The sequence below is a fragment of the Beta vulgaris genome, chromosome 4 (assembly GCF_026745355.1).
Source record: "Beta vulgaris subsp. vulgaris cultivar EL10 chromosome 4, EL10.2, whole genome shotgun sequence".
Taxonomy (NCBI): domain Eukaryota; kingdom Viridiplantae; phylum Streptophyta; class Magnoliopsida; order Caryophyllales; family Amaranthaceae; genus Beta; species Beta vulgaris.
This window is the reverse complement of record NC_079205.1, coordinates 19,600,675-19,612,370: the sequence shown is the minus strand read 5'-3', so window position 1 is coordinate 19,612,370 and position 11,696 is coordinate 19,600,675. Positions and strand designations below refer to the sequence as shown.

The window sequence follows — 11,696 nt, the reverse complement described above, 5'->3', positions numbered from 1 at the left end:
ACAAATGCTCCGGTTTTCCCCGGAGCATTTTGTAACTCAAATGCTCCGGTTGTTTAAAAAACCGGAGCATTTGACAGTCAAATGCTCCGGTTGTTTAGAAAAAACCGGAGCATTTGTTTGTCAAATGCTTCGGTTTTTTCTTAACAACCAGAGCATTTGATAGTTTTTTTTTCTAAAAAAAAAATTATACAGCTTCAGCAGCTACTCTGTACAAGTAGCTTTTAGTGTGGCAGCCCCTAAGACTACTTTTATAAAAATCAAAAGAATAAATAAAAAGGATATAAAGTGAAATTTTATTAATCAAATAAAAAATTAATATGCCATGACACAAGTATAAACAACTAGCTAATAATTGCAAAAAAAATCTTATATGCCTTCACGACACCATTAGTATTCTACAAAAAGTTCCGTGAAAAACAGGTAAGAACTATAAATCTAAACTAAAGAAAGATGCTTGTCACCCAGTCACCCTTTTGCCTGATGGTGATTCTTCCATCCTTGCAATAGCTTCTTCATCATTGTCACACCCTAAAAACATCATCACCATCAGATTGATTCAAAACCTGCTCCTCAAGACACCACAACAACCTCTGCACCAAATGAGACAAACCAAATAATATAACAATATCAAAATGTAGTAAAATGCATTAAGATTAGAAAGCAACTCCAGCAGCAGAGTGCATTAAGATTAGAATGCTCTTTGATCTCATAACAAAAAGAAAATAAGATACAACAAAAGGAAGTTACCCATGCTGCGAAAGGTACTAAAAAAGGACATTATCCTCTTAAAATTCTAATAAATCGAAAATAATAACATTGAAACATAGAATTGAGATGGTTTACATAATTTATAAATCACCTCCAACTCATAGGAAGTCATCAATAGAAAGACTTTAAATTAATCATTCCAGAATATGTAAGAAAGGCGGAAGTTAGTGGGTCTCAAGTAAGGTAATTCTTCTATGTCCTAGCTTTCAAGTTTTTATCCCCTTAAACAAAGAGAAAAGGAAGAATTGAAAACAAAAGCCTCAAAGTTCTTGTATATTCTGTATTTTCTGCCTTACACAGTACAACAATACTTAATAAGCCTTCTTGTTCACACCATAAGTAAAGAGATCAAAAATTCTTATTTCACACCATAAGTAAAGAGATTTAAAAGAGGACAAGAAACACAGTTATAAGCAAAGGAGAAAAGGACAACTACACATCAAGATTTTCCCACATGAAAAAATCATAAGCTAACTAGAATCAAGTGATGATATAAGTAGAGAACTAGCAGGGCACATATTACTCTTGAATCAAACATCAGTGAAGTGTGGTCCAAAACACAAGATAAATATCAATTAAACACCTTGAAAAATTCACATATGTATAAAGAGATGATTTGGGAAGTTACTTTCCCTACAATTCTGGAAGATACCAGTGTGATATGCAGTGTTTGCATAGCAAGTTTACAAGTTATAAGTTGAGAGTTTCTCAGGTATACACATTCGTTTCTACAAAAATCGAGACAGTAGAAATACTCACATTCTTTCTTCTTAGCGGGCTTAGCAGCAGCAGCCGCCGCTCGTTCTTCAGCAGCCTTCTTCTCCTCTTCAGTCTCTTCCCCAAAAAGATCAACATCATCGTCGTCATCATCAGCAGCTGAAGTCTGACAAATTTTCAATTACAGTAGTGAGAAACTAAACCACAGAACCATCACAGACAAAGAATTAACAGTTGCATATAAATACTGAAAGCACCCAAGAACATAAAGTACCACCTTAGAGTCAGCTGCTGGAGGTGTAGCGACATCAGAAGCAGGAGCATTACCTTCAACAGTAACACCTGATCCCTCACCAGACACACCACTAATCACAAAAAAAAACCATTACTGTTTAAGCAATGCCCATAGATCAAATCAAACAATCAAAAGATGATCAAAGAGAGACGATCTTACGAGATCCTCAAAAGTGCATCGATATGTTTGTACCACCTAGATACGTTGACATAGGAAGCCAAAGATTAATATACCGACTGTTATATCAATCAAAAAAGCACCACAATCAAGAAAGCTTGGTACAGCACCACAACCAAAGATTAGGTACAACAGAAAACAAGTGAGATCATCCTTGGAAGATTGGTAACGGGTATATCAATCAAAAAAGCACCACAATCAAACAATAGAAAAATATACCGACTAAAAGATTAATCAAATTAAGTAATAAAAATAGTTATCTTCCACTCAATCATGGTTCAACTATTATTTGTTCTTAAATTTAATAGTAACAATAAATTGCAAAAACAACCCCCAAACTTCATATTATTCTGGGATGTTACAAATTCAAATTAAGAAAATAGAAAGATCCATAAAGGCCAAATAAATAAGTACTACTGAAACTCACATTACATTCATCATTAAACTCCAATTTAAACGCATCTCTAATAGCATCAGCAGGAGCTCAATTAATTCGTCTTTGACATGCTCCGGAACAGCAGCATGGGAACAGCAGTGGTTTGCTGCAGTGGCCGGAATGGGAATCAAGGTAAGTGATAAAGTTTTTGACAAACAAAACCCAAAACGAAACCAAAGAAAACCCTAAAAATATTCCCAAATCTAGAAAACCAAAAAAAGGAAAGTACTAAAATTAAAAGCCTAAAATCAAAAATTAGGTTCTTAGTGTTGTGTGAATTAACGAATCGAACTTAGATCTAAAATCGAAAATCAAGAACCAAGAACGAGATAGAAGAAACAAGGAAGAAATTACCAAAAAATCGAACCTTGGTCATTTCTGAATGTCGAACATCTTCGCCCTTCTCTTCCTCTTGATTTAACTTTGCCAAAAATCCTCCCTAATTGTTGATTTCAAAGAAGAGCGAGAAGGATTAGGGAATTATGGTTTAAGATCTAAAAAGGAGAGAAAACAAGAATAGAGATAGGAGTTCAAACAATCTAGAATCGTGGCGAACTTAGACCGCGTATTTCTTGCTTTTCATATGAGAGAGGGTTGAAATAAATTCAAATCACTTTAGTATGCGAGTGAAAATTGAACTGGAAACCCTAGAAATGGGGGATCCATCGTCCGAATTCAGAGTTTCTACGAACGTATGGAAGGAGATGGAGAGAATGGCAGTAGTTGGCATTTCGGTGGCTGAGTATGGAAGGAGATGAAGGCAGGGAGTGAGGGAGAAAACATAAAGGTGAAATACTGGGGGAGCAGTAATTTCATTAGAAGAGGGAGGGAAGTAGGGGGAATTAATTAGTTATAAGAAAAAGTCAGCCAAATGCTCGGGTTGATTGACTAGAGGCGCGGAGCACTTATTTACAACTGCTTGTGTTGATTAGTCAACCGGAGCATTTGACATCAAATGCTCCTGTTGACTAATCAACACAAGCAGTTGTGAATTTTTTTTATTAAAATTTTCACAAATGCTTGGGTTGATTAGACAACCAAAACATTTGATAAGTAGCAAAAGCAGTTTTTTCCACTAGTATAAAAGAAACCCAATAAAAAAAAAACCCAAATTTCTTCTCTCTCTCTCTCCTCTGTTTCGCCCCCCACAACCGACCACCGTCGGCCACAGCGCGCGCCACCTGCGCCGCGCCCAGTCCCGCCTCCATCTCGTCGCCACTCGCCGGTCACCAACCCGCCGCTGGAGCTCCGCTAACCGCCAGCACTCACGTTCCCTCTCTCCTCGCATTGTCTCTCTCGCCCCTCTTCTTCTTCGCGCGACGCCGCTGCACGCGCGGCACTACCGACGATCGCGTGCGCTGAACCGCCGGAGACTGTCGCTGCTGCTCGCCGGCGTCCATCCCTCAGGCTGATTTCGTCCTCCCTGCTCCTAGTAGCAGAGGTGATGATATTCTCCTTTTAATTTCTGATTTCCTTAGTTTATAATGCAAGCCCAAATTACTACCTAATGTTAGGTTAGTTTAGATTGGGCCCAAATCAAATTAGTTAAACCAACTTAGTTTAATTATTGCGTGGACTTAGTTGGGTTTCAAAAATCGTATTAGTACGTTAAACTTGAACTAACTCAATTCAAGTGTTGCATGTACATTAATTGGGCTTAAATCTGACCTTTTATATTATTAGCTAAGCTACTTAATATTAGATGGGCTAATTGAGTTAAACTAAAGCTGATTTAGTATTTTATTAGATTATGTTAGTTTAATTATTAAGTTAAGTATAATGTTGGGCTTATAATCTGAATTTACTTAGTTAAATCATTTAAGTTAATCTTGTTGCTTTAATATATTGAGCTTTAGTGGACTGATTTAGTTAGTTTTATTAAACCACCTAACTTATTTACTGTAATCTATTATTGGGTTATAATTCATGATTTCTAAACTAGTTGCTTGAGTTAACTAAAACTAATTAAAAATAATTCATTAAGCTTGTTGTTTATAATTGAGTTTAAGTTATGAGTACTTCACTAATACTTAAATTCACTTATAGTAATTAGTTACTTGACTTGTTAGTTTTAAATGACTAATTAATATTAAATTAATGTTAATGGATCTATTATAACTTTAAACTTAATTTATTAATGGACGACTAATTAGTTATTAACTATGAACTAGAATAATGAAATGTTTTTGAAAGGTTATATAATATGTAGTAATATAACTTTAATGTTTCGATAATTTCTAAAAATATAGCTAAATGAGTTATTTCATTAATTAGCTGTTAAAGAGTCACCTTAATTAAAAAGTTATTAACAATTAAGAAATAATGACCTTTAAGGAGACCTTTACGACGTTATAATGACCGCTATGACCTTAATAAACGCTAAACTAATATGTAGGCTTAAAAGCTAAATAACGAAACGTTCATTAATAAAATTATTCTTGAATAGATTAAGGAAGATAAAGGATATAACAAGCCTCCCCCGGCTATCAAGGTTATTAAGCAGGAATTGAGGTAACGTCTACTGCTAACACCCGCATTCCCCTTCAAAGTATGTTTTATGATCATGATTAATATTATGTTTTATGTATGGATTGCGGGAAATGAAATGTTTTATGATGGATGATGATATGATGCTATGAAATGATGATGATGATGTTATGATGAAATGAATTAATATAATTATTCACGATGATGATGTTATGCTTAAAACCAATGAAACATGATAAATTCAAGTGAAAGACGGTTCTTGGCAAGTACTCTGTTATCCCGGGTCGTGCACGTACCTTCCGACCGGTTAACCACCTTCCGTTTAGTGAGGGCTATTGTCCTCGGGTGGCACCGCACATTCTGGGCAAATAACGCCACCTTCCGTTTAGTGAGGGCTTTTGTCCTCGGGTGGCTGCCTTTCATTTATGATGTTACTATGTTCTGGGGAGACGTCCCTTCCGTTGTACTAGCCAAGTTACCAAAGTAAAAGATATATGATGATAAACATGATAAAGAAGATAATGTAACCTGATATGATATGTTTGTGAAATGTTTTACTTATTCTATCCTTCCTGTTTTTAATTAAAATGATGTGAAATGAATTTACGATGTTAGAGTAGTAGTTACTGAGCCTCGGCTCACGACGTTTTGTTTTATGTTTTATATCTAGTTTATATAGACTCTCATGGTTTTATTTAAGTTTATGTCGAAACTCTGATTAGTAACTAAGTTCTGGTAATCAAGACTAATGTTGGATCTATATTATGCTTCATGTTACAAAAATGTTTAAGTTTATGATTTTACGTCGCCTTGTATTTTCCTCATGGAAAGTACGGCGGTAACGCGCCGACTATCTAGGTTCCGCTGCTAATAATTGATTAATTAACTTAACAACGACAATTAGAGGTCGGGGAGTTACAGGTTGGTATCAGAGCAACGGTTCTCGATGCCTCAAGTAAAATCTCAAAGGTTTTACTTAAATTAGTGAATAAAATGGTAAAGTAATCTAGTAAAACGAGAGTCATCACCATAAGTATACGGTTTACATAATATAATAATATGAATACTAAATGGTGTAGTTAATAAGTGTTTAAAAATGAAAATGAGTGTTAGGATCGGGAAGGGAATATTTTTTTATATTATTTTTACGATGACGTCTATGCCTCGTTTAACATGTTAGGCACATGGGATATGTGATGTTTTAGAACATGGCAACAAGTGAAAGTGGACCTACTAATGGAGGAAGTGGAACCCATGGGCCTGAAGTCACACTTGAAGAAATGAGGCAAAGGTTAGATACCTTGCGAAGTGACCCTGTTTTCGAAGAAACACCTGAAGATGCTAACGGAAATCAGGTGGATATAATGAAGCTGATGATGGAATTCCTACAAGGAAACCGACCAAGGGCCAAGACGGAGCAGGAAGAATGCTCCAATATGTTCAAAAGGTTTTCTGCTCACAAGTCGCCTACTTATGATGGAAAACCTGATCCCACCAAGTTCGAGGAATGATTGAATGGCATGGAGAAACTCTTTGATGCCACCCAGTGTCCAGACAAGTGGAAAGTTAACTTTGTTGTATTCTACTTAAAAGGGCAAGCTGATCTGTGGTGGAAGACTGCTAGAGAGATGCAGAATCAACCTGGATTTGGATGGGAAGGCCTAAAGGAGGCTATGAGAAACCAGTTTTACCCTCACTCTCTGCAACTCCAAATGGAATATGAGTTTATCCATCTGAGGCAAAGGGGTATGTCGGTTCTGGAATATGTTGTGAAGTTCAATGAGTTAGCTCGATTTGCTCCTGATCTGGTATCTACGGATCGTCAAAGGATGAATCAATTTGAAGGAGGTTTAAATCTGGACCTTCAAGAAAAGCTTGCTGCAAACATGAGTAAGTCCTATCAAGAGCTATATGACCGGGCTATCAATGTTGAAAGGAAAATGAAGCTGCGAAAGGAAGTGTATGAGGGTGGAAAAAGAAAAGCTAAACCTCATGATAGCCACTCCAACAACAACAACTTCAACAAAAAGCCGAACACGGGATATTCGGGAAACGATCAGAAGCAAATTCCTCGATGCAACAAATTCGGAAGACAAGGCCACATGACGAATGAATGTCGTAGGGAAGTGATCAGGGTTATCGATGTGGTAAACCAGGTCATCTGATCAGAAATTGTCCAATTCCAGATTTGCGAAGTGGAAATGTTGTGAATCGTGGTCAAAGAAACGACCAGAACTCTGGCTATGGTGGAAATGCAGGCAACGCAAATAAGAACCCTCCACGTGGACCCCCGCAGGCTGGAAGAGTCTTTATGATGCAGCGTGAAGAGCAGAGGCAGATGAAACTGTCATTACTGGTACTTTTCCTGTCAACTCTGTACCTACTTATGTCCTTTTCGATTCTGGAGCTTCCCATTCGTTTATATTTGCTGCTTTTTCTAGAAGCTTGAATGCAAAACCATGCTCTGAATTCTCTGCCATGACTGTCACCATCCCTAATGGTGAATCCATCTTATGTGATGTCATGTATAGAAATTGCCCTATTCTTATAGGAGGATGCGAATTTCAAGTAGACCTCGTTCAATTTGAATTAACCGACTTTGATGTGATATTGGGAATGAATTGGTTGTCGAAGTACAAAGCGGACATAAATTGCCTTAACCATGAAATAACCCTCAGGAAGCCAGATGGGTGTAAGGTTTCTTATCGAAGAAGAAAAGTCCAACCCAAACCTGAAATCATCTCATCCTTGAAAGCCTTCAAGTTACTTTCAAAGGGTCATTATGGATACCTATGTAGTGTGGTAGACCTAACCAAACCTGAACCCTCATTATCCGATATTCCGATAGTTTGTGAGTACCCTGATATATTTCCGGAAGAGATACCTGGCATGCCACCAGAAAGAGAGATAGATTTTAGCATTAACCTCGTTCCTGGATCTGCTCCTATCTCCAAGGCACCTTATCGAATGACACCTGCTGAGTTACAAGAACTGAAAAAGCAACTAGATGAATTACTCGAGAAGGGGTATATTCGACCTAGTGTGTCGCCATGGGTGCACCAGTTGATTTGTCAAGAAGAAAGATGGAAGCATGAGGTTATGCATTGATTATCGAGAGTTGAACAAGATCACCATCAAGAATAAATATCCATTGCCTCGTATTGATGATCTTTTTGACCAACTTCGAGGTGCAACTAACTTCTCCAAGATTGATTTAAGATCCGGATATCATCACCTCCGCATAAAGCCAGAAGATATTTCAAAAACTGCTTTCAGGACCCGATATGGTCATTATGAATTCACAGTAATGCCATTTGGGTTAACCAATGCCCCTGCTGTCTTCATGGATCTGATGAACCGAGTATTTAAATCATACCTCGATAAGTTTTTGGTTGTATTCATCGATGATATCTTGGTGTTTTCAAGAAACTTAATTGAGCATGAAGAACATTTGAGGAAGGTGTTAGAAGTGTTGAGAGAAAGAAAGTTGTATGCAAAGTTGAAGAAATGTGAGTTCTGGTTGAAAGAAGTTGCCTTTCTAGGGCACATCATTTCAGATACTGGAGTCTCGGTTGATCCACAAAAGATAAGAGCTATCATGGAATGGCCTAGACCCACTAATGCCTGAAGTTCGGAGTTTTATGGTTTAGCTGGATATTATAGAAGATTTGTCCAAGATTTCTCCAAGATAGCCATGCCTATAACTCATTGGTAAAGAAGACGGTTAAGTTTGTATGGAGGTGATGAATGTGAAGCAGCTTTTCAAGAGTTGAAGAAGCGTCTACCACTGCTCCTGTTCTTACTCTCCCTTCTGGAATGATGGATTTGTTGTGTATAGCGATGCCTCTAAGCATGGATTAGGGTGTGTGTGTTGATGCAGAATGATAAAGTTATAGCATATGCTTCCCGTCAACTCAAGCCTCATGAACAAAACTACCCAACTCATGACCTTGAACTAGCCGCAGTTGTGTTTGCTCTCAAAAATGGAGACACTATCTCTATGGTGTTCCGTGTAAGATCTTCACCGACCACAAAAGCCTTAAATACATTTTTACCCAAAAGGAATTGAACTTGAGCAACGTAGATGGCTTGAACTCCTAAAGGATTATGATGTCGATCCTATATCACCCAGGCAAAGCTAATGTCGTAGCTGATGCTCTAAGCCGCAAATCCTACCTAAACACAACCTTAACCTTGCCGAAAGAGGTCAATGATGATTTGATGAAGATGAAAGTGGAGATCATGCAACCGAAAATAGAAGCACAGTTGTACGCATTAGAGTGAGGCCGACTTTGTTGGAAAAAAAAAGAGGCGCAAGATGGAGACTTGGAGTTGCAAAAGATAAAGAGTGATGTGAAGAAGGGAAAATCACCGGGATTCTGTGATTCCAAGATGATGGCACGTTGAGATTTCAGGGTAGAACATGTGTTCCAGATAAGGAGGCATTGAAAAAGAGAATTCTGGAAGAAGCTCACAACAATCCTTTTTCTGTTCACCCTGGAGGAAAAAAGTTGTACAAGGATTTAAAGCAGACCTTCTGGTGGAGCAATATGAAGCAAGAAGTTGCAGAATTTGTGTCAAGATGTCTGACCTGTCAAAGGATAAAGATCGAACATTAGAGACCTGCAGGATTGTTGCAACCATTAGATGTTCTTGCATGGAAATGGGATTCAATTTCTATGGATTTTATCATGGGGTTGCCACCATCATTTCGAGGAATGAACTCTATATGGGTCATTGTGGATAGACTGACAAAATCCGCACATTTCTTAGCCATTAGAAATAATTGGAGTTTGGATAAGCTAGCTGAGTTATATATGAGCACAATTGTCAGATTGCATGGAGTGCCAAGTTCTATTGTGTCAGATCGTGATTCGAGATTCCAAGCAAAGTTTTGGAAGGAATTATAAAAGGCACTTGGTACGAGACTGGATTTTAGTACCGCTTTTCACCCAGCAACAGATGGTCAAACAGAAAGGACCATTCAGACTCTCGAAGATATGTTGAGAGCATGTATTCTGGATTTTCAAGGAAGTTGGGAGAAATACTTGCCATTGGTTGAGTTTTCTTACAACAACAACTATCAAGCTAGCATTCAAATGGCACCATATGAAGCACTGTACACCGTGTGTTGGAGTGACATCGATGAAGCTCAAATTATTGGACCTGACTTGATACAAGAGACAACGGAAAAAGTACGATTAATTCAAGCCAGCATGAAAGCTGCTCAGAACAGACAAAAGTGTTATGCAGACCACCGAAGGAGACCATTGGAGTTCGAAGTAGGTGATCATGTTTTTTTGAAAATTTCGCCTACTAAGGGTATTATGAGATTTGGTCAAACTGGTAAGCTAAGTCCGAGGTACATTGGTCCATATGAGATTTTGGATCGAGTCAACGAAGTAGCTTATCGCTTGGCGTTACCGACAGACTTGGATAAAGTTCATAATGTTTTCCACGTGTCGATGTTGCGGAAGTATATACCAGACCCTAGCCATGTGATCAGACACGAGCCTTTGCAGCTAAGGAAGGATTTGACTTATGAAGAGAAACCGATTGAAATTCTTGATCGTAGGGAAAAGTGACTTAGAAGCAAAGTAATTCCTATGGTTAAGATTTTATGGCTAATCACACGTCATCCGAAGCCACTTGGGAAGCAGAGGATCAGATGAGAACAAAATACCCTCACTTGTTTGAATAGATTAATTTGATGTGTTTAATTATGTGCTTCTGAAAACTTATGTATGAATGTTCAAGTCTATGAATGCATGATATTATCCTTTTGATAATGCTATGTAAGTTTCGAGGACGAAACTTTTTCTAAGGGGGTAAGGATGTAATATCCCAAAAATCTTAAACATATTTAAGTGAATAATTAACATAATAATGTACTTAGAATACATTTTATTTTATTCGTTCCACTAATTAAGCAACATATGATAAAATGATTATAGAATTTTAACATAAAAATTTATCAACTTAAATTATGACGATAATTTATAATTTACGATTTCATGAGTTAAAAAGAAGGCTAATATAGTTGATAATTCACTTAAAGTACAAAATGTCAACATTTCACCCAATATTTCATTAAGTCACGTTTAAGAGTGTTAGTATGGAAAATTTTCTGATTTTTGGTTGGGAAACAAAAAGGCAAAAAGAAGAAGAGGAAGCCATGGTCAATTCCCCCATTAATTTGCCTTCTTCCTCACCCTTTCATGGCCATTTGGCACTCATGCAATCACAACTCTCTTCTTCTTCAGTCAAGATCTATCACCAACCCATCACCATTATTGCTTCTTCAAGTTAACAAAATCAGATTATTTACTTCACCATCTTCCTCCCAACCACTGATTTTAACTCCAAATTGCCCTATAAATAGTCATGGATTCAATACCAAGAACACACCAACAACAACCTTCATCATCTCTTCTCCCTCTAATCAGAAATTCAGTCAATAATCGCCGGAAAAATTGCAACTAAAAGAAACCCAATAAAAAAAAACCCAAATTTCTTCTCTCTCTTTCTCCTCTGTTTCGACCCCCCACAACCGACCACCGTCGGCCACCGCGCGCGCCACCTGCGTTGCGCCCAGTCCCGCCCCCATCTCGTCGTCACTCGCCGGTCACCATCACGCCGCCGGAGCTCCGCCAACCGCCAGCACTCACGTTCTCTCTCTCCTCTCGTTGTCTCTCTCGCCCCTCTTCTTCTTCGCGCGATGCCGCTGCACGTGCAGCACTACCGACGACCGCGTGCACTGAACCGCCGGAGACCATCGCTGCTGCTCGCCGGCATCCATCCCTCAGGCTGATTTCG

General features: G+C 38.1%; 2 protein-coding genes across 7 annotated transcripts; one reads left to right on the top strand and one right to left on the bottom strand.

The window, feature by feature from the left end:
- Positions 1 to 276: 276 nt before the first annotated feature.
- Positions 277 to 3,196, bottom strand: LOC104907512 (elongation factor 1-delta). Of its 6 annotated transcripts, XM_057394231.1 has the most exons (7): positions 2,930 to 3,177; positions 2,761 to 2,832; positions 2,385 to 2,499; positions 1,940 to 1,975; positions 1,763 to 1,850; positions 1,528 to 1,651; positions 277 to 528 (listed from the first exon to the last, which is right to left on the bottom strand). In XM_057394231.1, exons 3-7 carry the CDS (start codon positions 2,429 to 2,431, stop codon positions 458 to 460), a joined length of 366 nt encoding a protein of 121 aa, XP_057250214.1. In that variant the 5' UTR covers positions 2,432 to 2,499; positions 2,761 to 2,832; positions 2,930 to 3,177; the 3' UTR covers positions 277 to 457. The 6 variants fall into 6 exon arrangements, 4 of the variants coding, with proteins under 4 accessions (XP_057250214.1, XP_057250212.1, XP_048498850.1 ...); XR_007273293.2 differs by having other exon boundaries at positions 277 to 590; positions 1,940 to 2,016; positions 2,761 to 3,196; XM_057394229.1 differs by having other exon boundaries at positions 2,761 to 3,177.
- A 3,204-nt stretch (positions 3,197 to 6,400) lies between these two features.
- Positions 6,401 to 9,499, top strand: LOC130591075 (uncharacterized). The gene is made up of 5 exons (XM_057393979.1): positions 6,401 to 6,995; positions 7,067 to 7,256; positions 7,322 to 7,976; positions 8,761 to 8,892; positions 9,296 to 9,499. Exons 1-5 carry the CDS (start codon positions 6,401 to 6,403, stop codon positions 9,497 to 9,499), a joined length of 1,776 nt encoding a protein of 591 aa, XP_057249962.1.
- Positions 9,500 to 11,696: the final 2,197 nt, after the last annotated feature.